This window comes from Diadema setosum, chromosome 22 (assembly GCF_964275005.1).
Source record: "Diadema setosum chromosome 22, eeDiaSeto1, whole genome shotgun sequence".
Taxonomy (NCBI): Eukaryota; Metazoa; Echinodermata; class Echinoidea; order Diadematoida; family Diadematidae; genus Diadema; species Diadema setosum.
In genome coordinates, this window is record NC_092706.1 from 8,100,584 (window position 1) to 8,117,334 (window position 16,751).

The 16,751-nt window shown below is 38.0% G+C and overlaps 1 protein-coding gene across 1 annotated transcript; it reads left to right on the forward strand.

Annotated features, from left to right (window-relative positions):
- Positions 1 to 6,522: 6,522 nt before the first annotated feature.
- Positions 6,523 to 13,567, forward strand: LOC140245594 (uncharacterized). Its single transcript, XM_072325158.1, has 5 exons — positions 6,523 to 6,551; positions 7,736 to 8,011; positions 8,724 to 8,948; positions 12,231 to 12,378; positions 13,367 to 13,567. The coding sequence occupies exons 1-5, from the start codon at positions 6,523 to 6,525 to the stop codon at positions 13,475 to 13,477; spliced, it is 789 nt and encodes a 262-aa protein (XP_072181259.1). The 3' UTR covers positions 13,478 to 13,567.
- The last annotated feature ends 3,184 nt before the right edge of the window (positions 13,568 to 16,751 follow it).

Below are 16,751 nucleotides of genomic sequence, written 5' to 3' on the forward strand. Positions count from 1 at the left end.
CATCAAAATGGCAATAATTGTTGCTATTGTTATTTTCACATTAGTACCTCTTATACGATCCAAACGAAGAGACGCGACAAGACCAAAGAGGTCATATAAAGTCATATTTTTTTATTTATTTTTTTTTTTTACACGTGCACTGAGAAACTGAACAGCAGCAATGATTACAACACATGGGGGCGCTTGTCTCTCCCTTGCCTGAGATGTACAGCTGTAGTAGGAAATGAGTTTATGTGTTTCCTATATTGAGGGGACAAGAAGAGGAGGAGGAAGAAGAGATGATAATTATGACGAGGAAGAAGAAGAGGAAGAAGAAAAAGAAGAAGAGGAGGAGGCGGAGGAGGAGGAAGAAAGAAAGAAAGAAAGAAAGGAGAAGTAGATGAGGAGGAGGAGGAAATCGGGAAAATAACTTTATTGTTTGCATTACATAAATGCAAGAGATTTCATTATGCATTAACTTTTATATGGATTTACTTGTTTGTACATGAATGTATGATATTAAACGAAGGGGAATTTCTTCATTGATGAAATTCCTTGCATAATAGAGGTTCTCTGGGTTTTATTAATATATAGTATCCAAGGATATCAAACTCGTATGGTGCAGTCCTGACCGTATTTCCAACTATGAATGCACCCTGAGAGTGAGATGCTGCTCACTACTCCAATTAGTGTTTATTGCTTAATGTATGTTTATAATAACGACCAGTATTTATATAACGCCATTTGTATAGACTCAATGGACTCAAAGCGCTGTAACAATGTTAAAAATAGAAGAAATCAACAATATCTACTAAACAAAACAAAAGCGAGAAAGAAAAAAACGACATAAGATAAAACAATGACTTTAGACTTGTCGAATCATAACGAGTTATAAATAAGTCTTAATTTTGGAACAAATAGGGTTTCACCAGTTTTTTTCTTTATTGTTATTATTAATCTGTGTAAGAGTGGTGTTATTATATTGTTTGAGACCTAACTTCGGGTTTCTAACATTTTTTTCTGGTGAAAATGTGAAAGAGCATGTAATTCCAAGAGGAATCCAAAGATTATTAATTGATGAAAATTGGTTTTGAAAATGGCTGAGTTATCCGAAACAGAGCGATCCTACTAAAAGGTGGGACCCACCTGTCCAGAACTTTTATCATGATCGCGCAATTGTTTTTCTTTGTTTTTGGATGTCTCAGTCATTCCAAAATTGATTTTTATTAAATAAACTTTGAATTCCTCTTAGAATGGTATCTTCTGTACTATTCATAAGTGGTTTCTTGGCATCATGCAAAACAACGTTGCTATAAGCTCAACCCCAATTCTCATCTCCACTAATATCCCTTTACTTGCTGACTGGAAGTTTTAGTGAGACAGTTTCCATGGGTTGTGGTGGTGCAACACAGTGAAGGATGTCTTATTCGGACTCTTTTCAATTACATTAAACCCTGGCTAGGGCCTACATCTTTGTGAAATTGATCCTCGTATTAGATTTAAAGGCAGAAACAATTTAATTAGTTGAAATTTGCATTCCGATTTTAACCGTCCTAATTTTGTGTTATAAGAATAGTTTGGGAATGTAAAAAGCCTTCAGTGAATCACTCGGCTTACCAGTAAGAGACTTGAAATAAAGTCGCCCTAATAAAAGGCGGGACCCTCCCTTTGTCAGGACCATTTCAAAGCCAGTTTTCATGAAATAAACTTTTAATTTCTTTTATGATTGTATGCTCTTTGATATTTCATATAAAAGGTTTCTAATCATCTCACAAAAAGTTTAAACCTGAATCTCCATCTCAGCCAAAACTTTATTCAAGGGGGAAGAGCTTATCCTGGAAGTTATAGCTATAACCTTGAGGTTAGGGATCACAGTCTGTATGTAACTACGGGTGCTGTTCGCTATTCCGAAGGTTCGTTATTCCGAAGGTTCGTTAATCCGAATCACACAAATTCCCTGTACCTATAAGAGGTTCGTTAATCCGAAAATGAAAAAGGGTTCGTTAATCCGAACATTTGTGGCGTTAATCCGAAGGTTCGTTATTCCGAAGATTTGTTAATCCGAAAATGAAATTCGGAATAACGAACCTTCGGAATAACGAATCTTCAGACTGAAGAGCCTTCGGAATAACGAACCTTCGGAATAACGAGCTGTAACCGTAACTACTACGGACAACATCTTGTCCAAGGATGAAGGCATCTGGCAGGATTCGAAACCCGGGCCTATAATGCTGACAGAGATTTCATTATACTAACAGTGCTTCTGATATGAAAGGGATTCTTCAAACTCGAGGATCACTACCTGTTTTGTGATAGTAATGTTACACATTCAGTCAACGTAGATGGCGTGCTGTATGATTATACTCGATTCCACATTGTAGCAGGTGTCGTTTGTAGCTCCATGCCTTTAAAGGGGCATTCCGGACGATTTTCATAATTTCACATCATGTAGTACATAAATCGACAGCTCCATGTATAGATTTGTGGAATTTATTGTGGTCCTTGAGCAGAGAAACCAATAAATTGAAAATCTTAAACAATTTACACTGAACAGTATTGATGACATCAGAGCCTCATATATTTCAGAAATGTAGCGGTGTAATTTCATTACAATACCGCTTGCTCAACAATTTCACCTGTGAAAAATGTGTGCATGCCTTCTTCTTTTGTTCTGCTTCCTTGAGCCCCAACTCCTGCATTCTTATGGTGAGGCTGCTATGTCATCATCCTTGTTCATTGCAATTTGTTATCGATTTTGAAAACATTCTCATTCCTCATCCCAATCACTAAAAATTCTGAAACTCTGTATTCAGTTTAACTAATCTATAGTTGTTCAAATGTAAAGGTCTGAAAATCATCCGGAGGTTCCCTTTAACAGACGCATTTACGCTGTGCTGCAGCTAGCAGTGGACAGTTCTCATTGGCGTCGCTCAGTGGAACATTCGCTCATGCTTTCGAATTCTTCTTTCTCTTTGCGGCCTATTACGAAGATGAACCTGGCCTCCTTGTTTGTTTTGAGGGGGAATTGAACGTGGTCCTACTCAGAAGCTGATGCAAAATGGCCTAAAATGAGATTTTGGATTTTTTATTTCTTTTCTTGGTTCATGGACCTACTAGTACTACACACATGGACTAGTAAGGAAGGTCTTTCTTTGATCCCATCATCACCACCGCCACCTGATTATGTACATCTTAATTAGTATATTCAGGTGCTTGGATAATGACGATTGTGACAATAGTGCATCGACACTGACAAAAGAACCATTTCCCTCATTGCGGCCTTATTTTGCTGAGGTGCCTTTTCAGTCTCAACTGCCTTTGAATAAAATGAAAGGGAGCAGCAAACCCGAAAAATGACAGTTTTCCTATCACAAAATGTAAAATTACTGAAGTGGACACTTGTGGACAAGCATGCAACCTGGCTTAATGATAGGACATATCTATCATCTGTACGGTTAATGTCCATGTTGACTCTGGAACAATGTGTGAAAAATTGGAAAAATTAGATTACAAATCACAACCAACCTATACCAAAATAATTGCTTTCTCTTAAGTACGCGCATTTCGCAAATGAAATTACTTGAGCGATTATTTCCCAATGTACAGTACAACTGCATATGCATTTTTATCGATTTAAGAGAGTAATGAGGTTCTGCCACTTTTTTTTTCAGATTTCTCAAAGCTCTGTCTTGGTTTTTATACAGGCTGGCTGTCGGCAGTAATGATAAGATCAAAGCAGGAAAGCATGTTTAAATGCTTTTGTGCCACTTTTGACAGAAACAGTTGAGCGAATTAATTAACGAGCGAAGAACGTCCATGTGTAGTATATAGGTCCATGCTTGGTTGTACCTATATAAGGAGGTTGAAAATATTCCGTGCACAGAATTTTGATAAAATATTTGGGAAACGTTAAACCCCAAAGGCACTAAAATTTAATCTATGGAGGGGAGCCGAGCTGGGGGGGGGGGGGTAATTTGAAGGGAATATCCCTATCAAACATGAGAGAACTTTAATATTTTTGTGATTAAAGTGACAGAGTTTGTGCACGCTTTTGATGAAAATTAATATTCGGAAATTTGTCAATTTCAAAAGTGCACTAAGTCCATGGAAAGGGACCGAACAGGGAGAATTTTGCATTTTCAGAATGAAAATTCAACGATCTGGTACATGCACTCTTAGGGTGATAATATTTAGACAAGTTTATAGCCCCTGGACTATATAGGCGAGCTATATGCCTGTTAAGTATAACTCCTTGCACTTCCTTGGTTTACCACGTTTGTCACTTTTTATTATTATTATTTTTTTTTACAGCACTGAGTCTGCTTTATACAGTATAATCGCACCATTGTTGTTCTTTGGTGTAAAGCATACACACTCAAACACGTCATATAGTGTAGCATAGGCCTATGGTTCTCTGCATTAGTAATACGACAAAACAAGCACAAATGATGATGTGTTTGTGAATATTTTTTAGCGTTATGTCCTCTGTTACACTAAAACCTTTTTGTTTCTTGTTTTCAAATTGGTTTTGGCTGTTCTGATTTTTTTTTCTTTGGGGGGGGGGGGGGAGGTGACAGGGAAAGACTTTGTGCTTATGTCTTTTCAGTGTAAACTGAATAGTGTGACAATCAGTGAGATTCTTTCGACAATGTCATATACATGCTTCTTTTCCACAGATCCATGTTCTGAACAGCAATGACGATTATGTAGCGACTTTGACGTGATTTCATCGATTATTACAGTGATTCAGGAAAGGACACACACACACACACACACACACACACACACGTACAAAGTTCTTTCAGATAAAAACAATGGAGAAAATGGATACAAAACGAGAGACGAAATAGAGGATGTATGGAGCGATGAAATACAATAGACTACGAGTACTTTACAGACATAACCCATTCTTATCCAACAAAGCTTTAACAAAATCTCTTCGACAGATTTCTGAACTAGTGTTATAAACAAAAGCGCAGATTCCCATAGAACGAACATTGCCAAATTGTGTACGTTTGCTTAGTTAACGATTTCCTTTACATTTGAAGTTACCTCCTTTGAAGAAAGGACCTCGCATACCACAAACACACACCGCAAAACACAAGAAAAATGTTACTTGAGGTAAGAAACATTCTGAAGACATGTAGGCCTACAAGATAAAGACAAAGAGAGTATTGACCGATAAAGGACAGTGGACTAGTATGGATTCATCAATCCATAACATGGGAGAAACAAAAGCTTTCTGGAGCGAACACAATGAAAGTGAGATAACAGATTTTCAGCCGCAAAGAATAATGCAGGTCAAAGGCGGTTGGAGCAAGGAGGTATGAGAGAACATACCCCCTTGGTTGGACCAAGGAGGTTTTCTCTTCAACCTCCTTGGTTGGACTAAGGCGTTCAATACATTGGTGCCAAGAAATGGGCGCTAAGCTTGTGGCAAAGCGATGATAGTTCTACGCGCTTAAGAAAAACAAAAAACACGGGACAAATGTGATGAGAAAAAAAAAAAGGTTTTTGAGAAAAAAGGTCATAAAAAGCAACAAAAAGTTCAAGAAATCAAGAATGTGTTTCTTCATGTTTTTTTTTTTTCCTTCAAATTCTTTTATTGTTTTTGGTATTAGGTTTTTGGTTTTAGGTCACGATAAGAAAATATGAAATACATGTAGATGAAAGCAAAAAGAAAAAAAAATGCACCTACAAGCACAGAGTGAGTAGACCTACAAATTTGTTGTTATTTCCTATTTATTAGTTTTCCGTTGTGGATTCGCCACGCGTTCCTCTACATGATCTAGAGTAGGATTATGGTTAGCCGGAGTACCGTTTGAATTGTGTAAACAAGGGTTAGAAATCACTAATGACCATGAAGCATTGTATTCTACAACAGGTGTGTTGTTACGAGAAGATTCGATCGCCTAACCGCAATACAGAGACGATAAAAGAACGGCGATATACCGATTCGATTGTTTCTACTCCGAAGAGCACAAGAGAGTAGATAGCGCCCCATGGTTCTTGATCCCTCGTGCAACTAAAAGGCCATCATAAAGACCTCTTGGTTCTTGCAACAAAGGGACAGAGTTCAACAAAGGACGCGTAAATCGATAAATCAACGACTCTTCAAACCCCGCAAGTGTAAAGAAGCCCGATAATGCGGTCGTGAATAACACCATGTACCACAAGAGGGGACAATTTGCATAATTGATTGTCACATAGTAACCAATGACAACATATTGAAAGGCGGGCGTCCTGCGTGCACGCTCGGTGAATGGAGGAGCTTTGTCGTATAGTCGATAGTCTTGGAGTGTGCTAAGTAAGCAGTCAGCCCGAAACGGACCGTCCCACCGCCGCGGAACCCCCGGCTACCCTGCCCTGCTGCCCCGTAAAACTCGCAGCCACTTTCTGATGGATCACTACTAGCTAACTCACACAGTGCACAAGAGCGGACTGGAGATTATCGAATTGCTTTGTTACACGACAGTTATATTCGAAAATGTGAAAAATTTTCACGCTACAATTATGTAATTGCTCGACACACTAGCTGAAGGGATGCAGCCGTATTCGTCCAGCGAAGAAAAGTGAGTAGATAGACCTTCCAGGACAGGGTAAACAGCTAGAGAGTGTTTGTTTAAATTTTTTGCTGCATACACGAGCACTTGACTCGTCCCGGGTTTGGTGACCCGGCCCTGTGCTCCTGATATGGTTACGTCCAGGCGATCACGTTTGTGCTTTCATTATTGAGAAGAAAGTCAGTCTTTTGAGTTCTTAAGATGTTCCCTCAAGCTTAAGGCTTTGCTGATTTTCCTCTTTTATAAAGATCCATGTTTAGAATTTCTACGCTTTGTAACTCTAACGTTTAATACAACTACAAGTGAGTACTGAGACGTTATCTTTCTGTGCCCTGTATAAAAACATAAAATTGTGGTTTGTAATTCTCTGTTAGATAGAAATCTGGCCTGGTTGGAAAGTTTAGTACCATTTTTTTTCTTTGAACAGGAGGGTTTCCAAACTCCATGAACAATACAAACTGTCTATTAGTATTAGTATTATTAAAGTCTAAGAATTTAAGATTCATAAAGTTCTATAAGATTCAATGCTCGCTGAGAGAGATATACTTACCCTGACCAGACGCTGTGCTCCGTCTGTCGTGTTTTTGCAGCGACTGGGCTGTGTAGTTAACTGAGACTATCTGTATAGAACACCTATTCTATGCCAAAAATGATTTCACAGGCATGTCACTACTTCTCTGGACTTTAACTACTGGTAACCTTGCTGCTGTACAGATGCCGTGCCTTGCACGGCATCTGGTCGGGCTATTTTACTTTTAGTATTATAACCGTTTCTGTTCTAAGAAAAAAAAAAGAGTTTTATTGACACATTTGGCACTATTTTGCTCATTTTTTACCTCGGATGTACATTCAAAAGTAGCCTTTGAAATCAAAGCAGTGGGCTAGAACATGTGGAACAGTAACTATACACAGCCCACAGTCGCTATCATGGACAGCACACTTTGGAACATACAGCTGAAGGTGAAAGCTAGAATCACGTCACAATTTTGACTTTAGTGTTGAGTGTAGTACAGTACATATAAAGGCATTGCACAGGACATCTTTTGTTGTATTTTACCTCAGATATGCTACCTAAAATATTGTAAGGAATTTGTGTAATCACAACAAGAAGACAGATTTCATCAAGTGAAATCAATTGTGATGAAGACATTCTAATTCTATTCTTGTGTACTTTTATCATCATTCCTCCACAGTACTAAAGAACCGACTGCATATGAGCTCTCCTTTCCTCACATCAAGCTAGCCTCCCAGGAGGATGAGCTCCTAAACAAGTCTCTCCTGGATTCCCTCTCCCCGACCCCGTCCTCCTCAACGTCCTCCACCCCATACCGCCTGCCGAAGCTCAGTTCGTCTGGCTCTCTGTCGTCGACGGCCAGCAGTGACCGCTCGGACAAGCCGCCCAAGGAGGTGCCCCCGGCCAGTGAGAGGGTATCCAGGGAGAGACAGGTCCAAAGCCGCAAAAATCTTGCGTGAGTTTCCTTTGCTTTGCGTAGAATACTTTTTGTTGAATAATTTTTGTGCCATTTACCATTTGCTTTGTTTGCATGTACACGATCTGTTTGAAAAAATGTGAGGAGCTATTTTGGCTCTGTGGATTAATCTGCAAACCCCGATTAATACTTGAAAATCCTGAAATGCTAGACAATCCTGATGATAGCTACCGATGGATACCTATGGTAGATATTAATGAATACAGGCATGCCGCACCTATATTGTGTTCAGTTTTACTTGTGTTTTCTCTTCAAAATAGCCACACATAAATTTATATCTTGGTCCTGATGCACAGAACTTTTAATAATCAGTATGCTCGATTTCTATCCTCAGCTGACTCGGTACAGTGTACAAGTGTATATGTGCGTGATATGACACTGGAAAAATACTATCAAGAAACAAAGATAGGCAAATATCAAGCAAACAATATTTTCAACAGACATTTGACATATTCTCCATCCGCAACCCAGCCATTCTCAATAAAAAACTACAGGTGTAGCACTGGTCCCTAGACGAGTACTCTATAGCACCTACCACACTTGTATCAATACATTGTAGAATGGCTTCAAATGTGAGCTCTGTAAATGCTTGTGTGAGTGAGTTTGATTTAGTTCTGCTCTTCCAAGCTTGAGCATGTAAATTACTCATACACTTTGTCTTTCCATCTTCCAGCTCCAAAAACCAGCAGAGGACCAATAACAGCCGTGCCAGGCAGCAGCAACAGCTGCCCATCCCTCCCTACACCATATCCCAGTTGCGCCGGCTGCAGAACATCCAGGTGCCCAGCTTCAAGAGGGCCCAGTTCGAGCCCCTGCTGGCCAGTCCCATCCGGCCCGTGGAGATCCCGGACCTCGTCGACGAGGAGAAGGACCAGGAAGCAGAGCATGCGATGAGGGCCAGCACACGATTTACACAGTGAGTCTCGCAGAGTCGTAATACTAGTATGTGGCTGCTTATCATAGGTTGTATACATTTTCACTGCGCTCATTGTGTTGTGTGGTTAACTTCAACAATACAGCTACAATGGTTCATGTTGAAACTGCAAATGCTTCTATTTTTATAGGTCATTAGCTATAAAAGAACCCCCCCCCAAAAAAAAACAAACAAACAAACAAACAAAAAACAAACAAACAAACATACAAACCTAGAAGAAGAAGAAGAAGCAGAAGAAGAATAAGAAACAAACAAACTGACAACTCCCCAACCTCCATTAATGCATTTAAGTTTGTTTCAACATTTTGACTGTCTTTACGGTGCAGTATCTCACATTTACTAGAGCCTTGATCTGGCATGAAGCAGTACAAGTACAGCTCAGTCTTGTTGCTAAAGAAATTGTTGCATAGATTAATCCCTAAGCAAGTGCTCTGGTGCCTGCCACAGTGTGCTTTTTAAATACATAAAGTAGGCCTATGGCTTCTCATAGAGAACTACATTGCATACTACTCGGTATACACAAACAATGCCAATATGTTATACACTGTACATACTGTAAAACACGATATATCTGCGGCATTAAAAATTTCGTGAATTGGAGCCGACAGCCTTTCTTGCAGCATGAAATTTTCGCGACTTGCCACTGGCATCCAGTGCATACTGTGTAGGCAAGAACTTTCGCGTGCATTTTAATTTTGCGAATATTGCTGCTCGCGAAATTCGCGAAATTAAAATGCATGCGAACATTCCTCATTTTACAGTACTCGTCATACCTGCATTTGTTTATTATACTGGTAATATCAGCCCCCCCCCCCAAAAAAAAAAAAAGAAGAAAAAAAAGAAGAAGAATCCAGAAAGAGAATGTAGTTTCATGTGCCAACATAACAATTTTCAGATCAAATCAAATCAAATCAAATATTTATAATCTAGGTTTTGAAGTGACATTACTTTTTAGCAGTTCAACTGATTTTGTCAATTGTGTAGTCATACATGTGCATGTACTTGTGTACGAGTACTGTAAAAATCCTCTTCAGTAAGGAACAACAGCAATGTCGCATATGACACGAAAAATTATATAGGATGTGTGTTTTGTAGTGACTATTCTGTGAACCAGGTTAATTACAATCTTTAATTTGCTGTGCTGTGATATCAGACAGTTGCAGTGTATTTTAATACTGGTCAATGTTTTTGAAGTGTTTTCCAAGCAACTCACTATTAAGACTTGTCAACTATCTGGCAGCACATATCTTGATTGCAGGGAGAAGTAATGGTACAAATAAACAAGATTTGGTCAGGATCTGTTGTTACTTTTATCTTTGTAATATGAAAATAAGAATACTGCATTTGGGAAATGAAAGAAACTGACTTCTCCGTCATCACCATAAATTCTGTACAAATGCATGACTATCTGATAAAATGAGTATATGACATTCATTGTAATACGTGTATCTTTTGATGTTTCATAATGTGAGTGACTACCAATCTTATGTACAAAGAGTTTTTAGACAAACTTTAACTTCATGGTGAGCCATGTTCACTCTAATCCTGTAAAAGTTTTCAGAATATTATATGTCACATTGAACTCCATTACCTATAGATTGAACTCTGAAGATATGGTGTGTTTGACATATTTTTCTTTCATTGCTGAACACAAAGAAGACTGAAACTTAAATTAATGCCATCTACAGGTTGTATTTGTAAACTGAACTTGAATGAGCAAACTGTGTTGACTTATAGTGTAGTAAAGAAAAAAGGAAAATAGTACAGTAAAATTTGCAAACAAAATCTGTGATTGGGTATTGAATGTGTTGAGTATCAGGGTATAATCCATAATTCCTCTTTGCAAATTGGAATTTGATAGCTGCAGGGATATTTGTCAGAATGGAAAGGATGAGGTAAGTGATGATCAGAACTAAGATTGCTTAAAATGTATCATTACAGTCATTGATGATGGGAAGAAAAAATTGCTACAATAATGGACTTGAATATTCAAGGCATGTCAAACAGTGATTTATAAAATTCTGCTGAAGATTCTGGTGGATATTCCTCATACTGTACCTATCAAATATTGTGTGAGAGTGAGGGAATAGGGATATGAGCTCAGTTAACTTGTCGCGAAGTCTCGTCTTCGTCTTCTTTTTCTTTTCTCTCTCTCTCTGTCTTGAAAAGAATAGCTAAACAAAAGTAGACGGTAGCAAATGACCCATGACACTTCATATGGTAGTAATGAAATACATGTGTATAGAGTTTTTATGTACTTGTGTGAGAGAGATAATAGTGAAATTATTGGCAAGTGTAGTGTCTATAAAATCTATTGAGATATGTGGAGGAATTAATGTTTACGGTCACTTTGAATTGGAGAAATACTTTGGAGTCCCGTCATATTAGTAAATTGCAGTATGTACATTTGTATACCACTGACATCATCTTTTAAAGGTCATGTCACACATTAGTGAGATTTTTCTGTGTACTCCTAAACGACAGTTCGTCCAATGTGATGAATTCCTTAACTTCTGCTGTTCAGGAGTGCACTGTACTTTATATACGATCATATTGTAGTCTATTTTCTTCAATTCTATGGATGCTGTCACCGGTTTTGGGGCCTTTGTTGCACTAATTTAAGCAATTTCCTTGTATGCGTGGGATGAATACAAGTTTGATTGATGAGGACAATGGCAAGATTCCAACTTCCTTGTACATGGTAATGGGGATTCGGTTGAAGAATTTTGCTGTGGCAGTTTGATATTGACTCTGTGGTCTATGTACATTGCAAAGGTATTTCTAACACTTAGAAACCTCTTCCTGTCTTGATTTGGAGTAGACAGGCCCTTTTTTTTTTGGTCATTGTACTAAATATTTTTTTTTCTCTTTTTTTTTTTTTGCCATCATGAAATAGGTAACTTAATGAACTTGTTTTTTCTCTACCAGTGACTACTAATATGTTATTCTACTTTCAGTGAATACTCCTATTCAGTGTTACATTGTATGAAGTTGAATCACTATTAGCTAACGTGATACATTTGATACTCCTGATTACTCACATATGAAATAGAATTTATACTCACACACCACTGTATGCACACATACACAACTTTGGGTGTTTCCATTACAGAGCATTGGAAATTGGCGTGATCCATTTATGTGCCTCTTTCTTTTCTTTTTTTTCTTCATCACCACAAGGTTAATAAGTATGCATGATAGATACTCTCTTTAATTACTAATGTCTTGAATGTTGTCAACCTCCTTTGTCTTACACTTCTGTAGTGCCAGCAGGACTTCCTATGGACCACGGAGCGCAGCTGTGTCCATGACGATCCCCATGGCAACAGGAAGCGTGTACTCCCGTCCTCCACCTGACCAGAAGGCCGAGTGGCGACTGTCGCCGTACAGACACAAAAACTTTGACCAACAGGTAAAGGTTGCCATGTGTATTGCTGTGCAGGTCTGTTGAAATTTGTTCATCTCTCTCTCTCTTTCCCTCAGCTGCATCAGGTGTGTAAATTTTTAATTTTAAGGTCACCATAGACATCTTTAAAGTGCACTGTCACTCCTGTGTTCAAATCGCATTTGATAAATCATGTTACATTGATCAAACATTGATTTCTTTCTTATTTTAAACATGATTTTGGTATTCAACTTCTCTCGTCCTGTATTGTTGGATTTCACTCATATCCTTGGAATAAGCAAACTGAATATGGTTGTTCTGTAGCTAGTACAGAGCAAGAACGTTAAATAGTTGTGGAATCATTGATGTACAGCACACATAGACAGATTTTCTTTTGGAAAACAAGATGGCACAAATAACTTAAGAGATATAGCACAAAAGTATCATCCAACCAGATGACTGGTCATTGACGGCAAATGTCTATCATTAGAAGATTTGATAGTAGCTTATATCCTCCGCCTCCCCCTCCCCACCCACCCCCCCCCCCCCAGAAATGATTCACTGTGCAGCTATCAAATACTGTACCACAATTTGATGTACCCAAGCAATATTCAAATAATAGATTGAAGTAGGTTATCAAAATATCTGTATTTCATTGTCAGTAGACATCATTGCCAGAGGAAAAATCTTTGCCATAATTTTTTATGTGTTTATTCATTTTTTTTTTTTTTTCGGGGGGGGGGGGGGGGGAGGGGGGTTTGAGTGAAAGGAGGAAGAAAATCTTTCATGTTTTCCAGTAGCATTCATTTCAAGAACAGTGAAATATTAATCAAAAGAATCATAACTGGTATACATTTTTGGTCTCTCATTTCACAGTACAATAGCTCTTGATACCTTCCTTTGTATTTGAAAGAAGATGAAAATGTCATCTTATTCATCCTTAGTACTACTTAAATTTAGGCAAACCTACCATCTCTAATTACTCGCTTTTCTTTGTGTTAATCTTTTTATGCAGGCTGTAAGTCCAAACTTTGGACCATACTCGCGGGGCTTTGTCATACACTGCACAACCCCCAAGTCATGGCTGCACATGAAGTTACGGCGGACGAAGACGACATTAATGTAAAACAGCACATGGAGTCAAGCAGTAACTACCTGTTTGGTTAAAGAAAAAAAAATGCCGCAAAGTTGAGGAGGATCGTCGGTTAGGTATCTCAGGGAGAACACGATATCAAATGAATTTGAAACAGAAATTGTCTGTTTGGCCATGAAATATGTATTGTAATAATTATTGTGCTACCATTTGTATTCTTATTGTACAGGAAAGAAAAAACGCACACAAATATTGCTTGGTGTTTTTCCTGTTTTATATGTTTGGTAATATCTACCCGGTAAGAAGGAAATTTTTTTTTTTTTTTTTCATTACAGCCCATGTACACAGTTGTGGTAGCCATCAGAGGTGCAGTGTAGATTAACTGGAAAGCTCCAACCCATTTTTTTTTTTTTTTTGGTTAAAGTCACTTTTATTTTTGATAATTTATGTCACTTTGAAAGTGACAGATCTTCCCAAAGGACAGACACCGCCAATCCTTAATATCACTTGTGCAAAATGTGAATGCAAATTGGGCTAAGTTAGTATAATTTTTATTCGGGTTAGAACTGAAATAGATCCAGATGAATGTAAGATGAGCATTCTAATTGCATATGATGTAGCCAAAGAATGCAGTTTTCTTTTCACCTAGGTAAGAATTACCTTAGAGAGGTTTTATACATGAGCGCAGCTGATGTGACTGTTAAGTTTCCAAGTTGTGCAACAACATTTTAGAAACTCTGACTTCCTGTAAACCAGGGGGAATACCCAAAGTGAAACAAGCTATAAGAGAGTTAATGTGAACAGTAGTATTGGAAGCATAAAGCCCTTCAAATGATGCTGTCTAGGGTATTTTGAAGAGGACTTTCAGAAAGTTGTTTTTATATGAAGACATGTATTATTCTTATTGCAGGAGCACTTGAATTTCCAAATTCATTGCACCATCAGAGAGGGAGATAATGTACCAAAAATATTAGCAGTTGCGTCATCCAAATTTATTGAGTTTTGCTATGTACACAGACTATGCAATGCATGGAAGGTTCTGAACCTGGGAAATATACTATATTACAATGTGTGTAGATTCTCATATATGTGTGATAAATGTTAAGAATGGTGTATTCATGTATCACAAGCTTGTGGCTGTGCTTATTATAGGCATTCTTGCTCTTCTTTTCAACCCTTACACAGCATTGTCTATGTCACTTGGGACTATGGGGACACTAATATTGAAACACAAATCTTGCCAGTATGTGCCAACTTTTTTTTTTTTTTTTTCTGACACCAATTTACCAATTTGCTGTTTTCACTCTGTTCTACCCAGCACAATTCTCCCATTTGCACATGAATGTCAACATTTTGCTGTTAGTGGTCAAGTCCGTATGCTAGCCGTATGCTATGTTCAAATGACAGATCTTATGCACCCATGCCCAACGCGCGGACGTCAATCGGGGTCACACTTCCAGTGTTGACTTGTTCACTTCTGGTAATGCAGAGTTACTATGTGGCAGGCATAGGCAGAGCATATGTGGTAATCGCACCAAACTTTTCCCTATTTATCAGGACTAAAGCATTGTCACTTCACAATAGAAATGCATTTTTAGAGCTTATAACTTCATATAAGTTTCTTTTCCCAACATGTAGAAGTAACTGAGAAAATCTGCAAAACTATGGTACATGTACAGTTTGGAAACAGATATAGTGCTTCATGTTTTGCACGCACAATCAAATAGAGCTCAGTGTTATTGACACATCGTGATCGAAATTAGATAAAGGGCCTGCCGCTGTTTGAGTTTTTACTGTTATATGCGATAGGGAGGGTTAACATTTTATTTCCTTTTCATTTCTGATCACATGACACCAGTTTGTTAAACTTTAACCCATCAACTCCCAGGCACCACATTTCTTTTGGTTTGATGCCATATCTTTTTATATTTACCATTTGTTGCTAGTGTTTCAATGAGTAAGATAAAACCTCTTTCAGTAGAGCCCAATTTTTTTCATATATACCTACCATTGTTTACTTCAGTTGCTAAATCATCAAAATCCTCCGAATCACTGGATTTAGAGCCAGTCATAAATTAGCAACATATTTTAGAAGAATTTGAAAGTTCAAGTTTCTCTTGCTATTTGGTATTTTTGAGTGCAGATTTCTGTCCGATCTGGTACAGATGTGATGAATTTAGCCAGCCCCATATAATCTTTATCAAAGATAAGACATGTCGTGAAATTCAGAGTTGCCAATTTGATGACGACACGATCATAATATCTGTAGCAAATTCCTCTGGGACTTGATGGTTGAAGGTAGGGGCCCTTATTTGCAAATCCTTATAAGCTATGTCCGTGTGAGTAGCCTGGAAAATGATCGCCAATATGTTTGATATTTCATTCCATTCCAGTCCATTTCATTCCATTCCATTTATTTTCTCTTTTTCAAACATTATAAAAAAATGTTCCTGCAAGTACAGTAAACCTTGCCCAAGTCGAATCTATATATGGACTGAAAAAATAGCTTTGACTTATAGTACCCTCTGCCAGCATTAATGGTTGTTGTAAAGTGTTGTGTGTCACTACCCCAGGAGGGACACTCTTATTGATACATTTCATAATTCCCAAAGTCAGACATCCTGTAAGAAGACATGTTCTCTTTCACCCTCTTGAGTGGTACTTCAGGCATTTTTATCGTGTGCTGATAGCAGAGCAACCGGTGTGGAAATGATGGTATTACACAAACTTTCAGTGCAAATCACGTATTTTCATGCAAAAACATACAGTGTATAGACTTAGTGTGAGCCATTTATTTTCATTCACGTACCTGCTGTGCAGAGTACTTTATAGTTACTACTTTATAGTACTTTACAGTTTTTCATCGATACTTCTGTTATACTGAATGATTATTTCCCTTGGTTTTGGCAGAATGTGCTGTGTCTGGCTTACCATGTGGTGTCTACTCATCTTTATCATGTATGTGGAATCAGAGTATTAATAATAGAAGTGCTCAGTGGAATGGTATCACTTCTCGTGGGCTCTTATGGGTTTAAAAGGGTAATAAGAGGTAATACTGGTGCTATGCTGTTTGGGGTTTCTTTGTTATTCTGTGTGATGGTTCATGATGCAACCAGGTTTCCTGTGGAATTGATCACTTTGTCCTGTGAAATATAAATTCATTTATCCTTCCAATGTTTGTATTGCCAAAACCCTTGTGCATGTTCTTCTGTAATTTATGACACAAAGTTTGGTATTCAATGATTTTCAACAGTGATGGCGATGATGAAATAGTCATGATGAATAATGTAATCTTTCATCATATTTT

Excerpts from the sequence above, each read along its gene's own strand:
- LOC140245594 (XM_072325158.1), top strand. The coding sequence starts at position 6,523 with ATGCAGCCGTATTCGTCCAGCGAAGAAAA. Across the intron at positions 6,552-7,735 it reads TATTCGTCCAGCGAAGAAAA|TACTAAAGAACCGACTGCAT; the intron begins GTGAGTAGATAG and ends ATTCCTCCACAG. Across the intron at positions 8,949-12,230 it reads GCCAGCACACGATTTACACA|TGCCAGCAGGACTTCCTATG; the intron begins GTGAGTCTCGCA and ends ACACTTCTGTAG.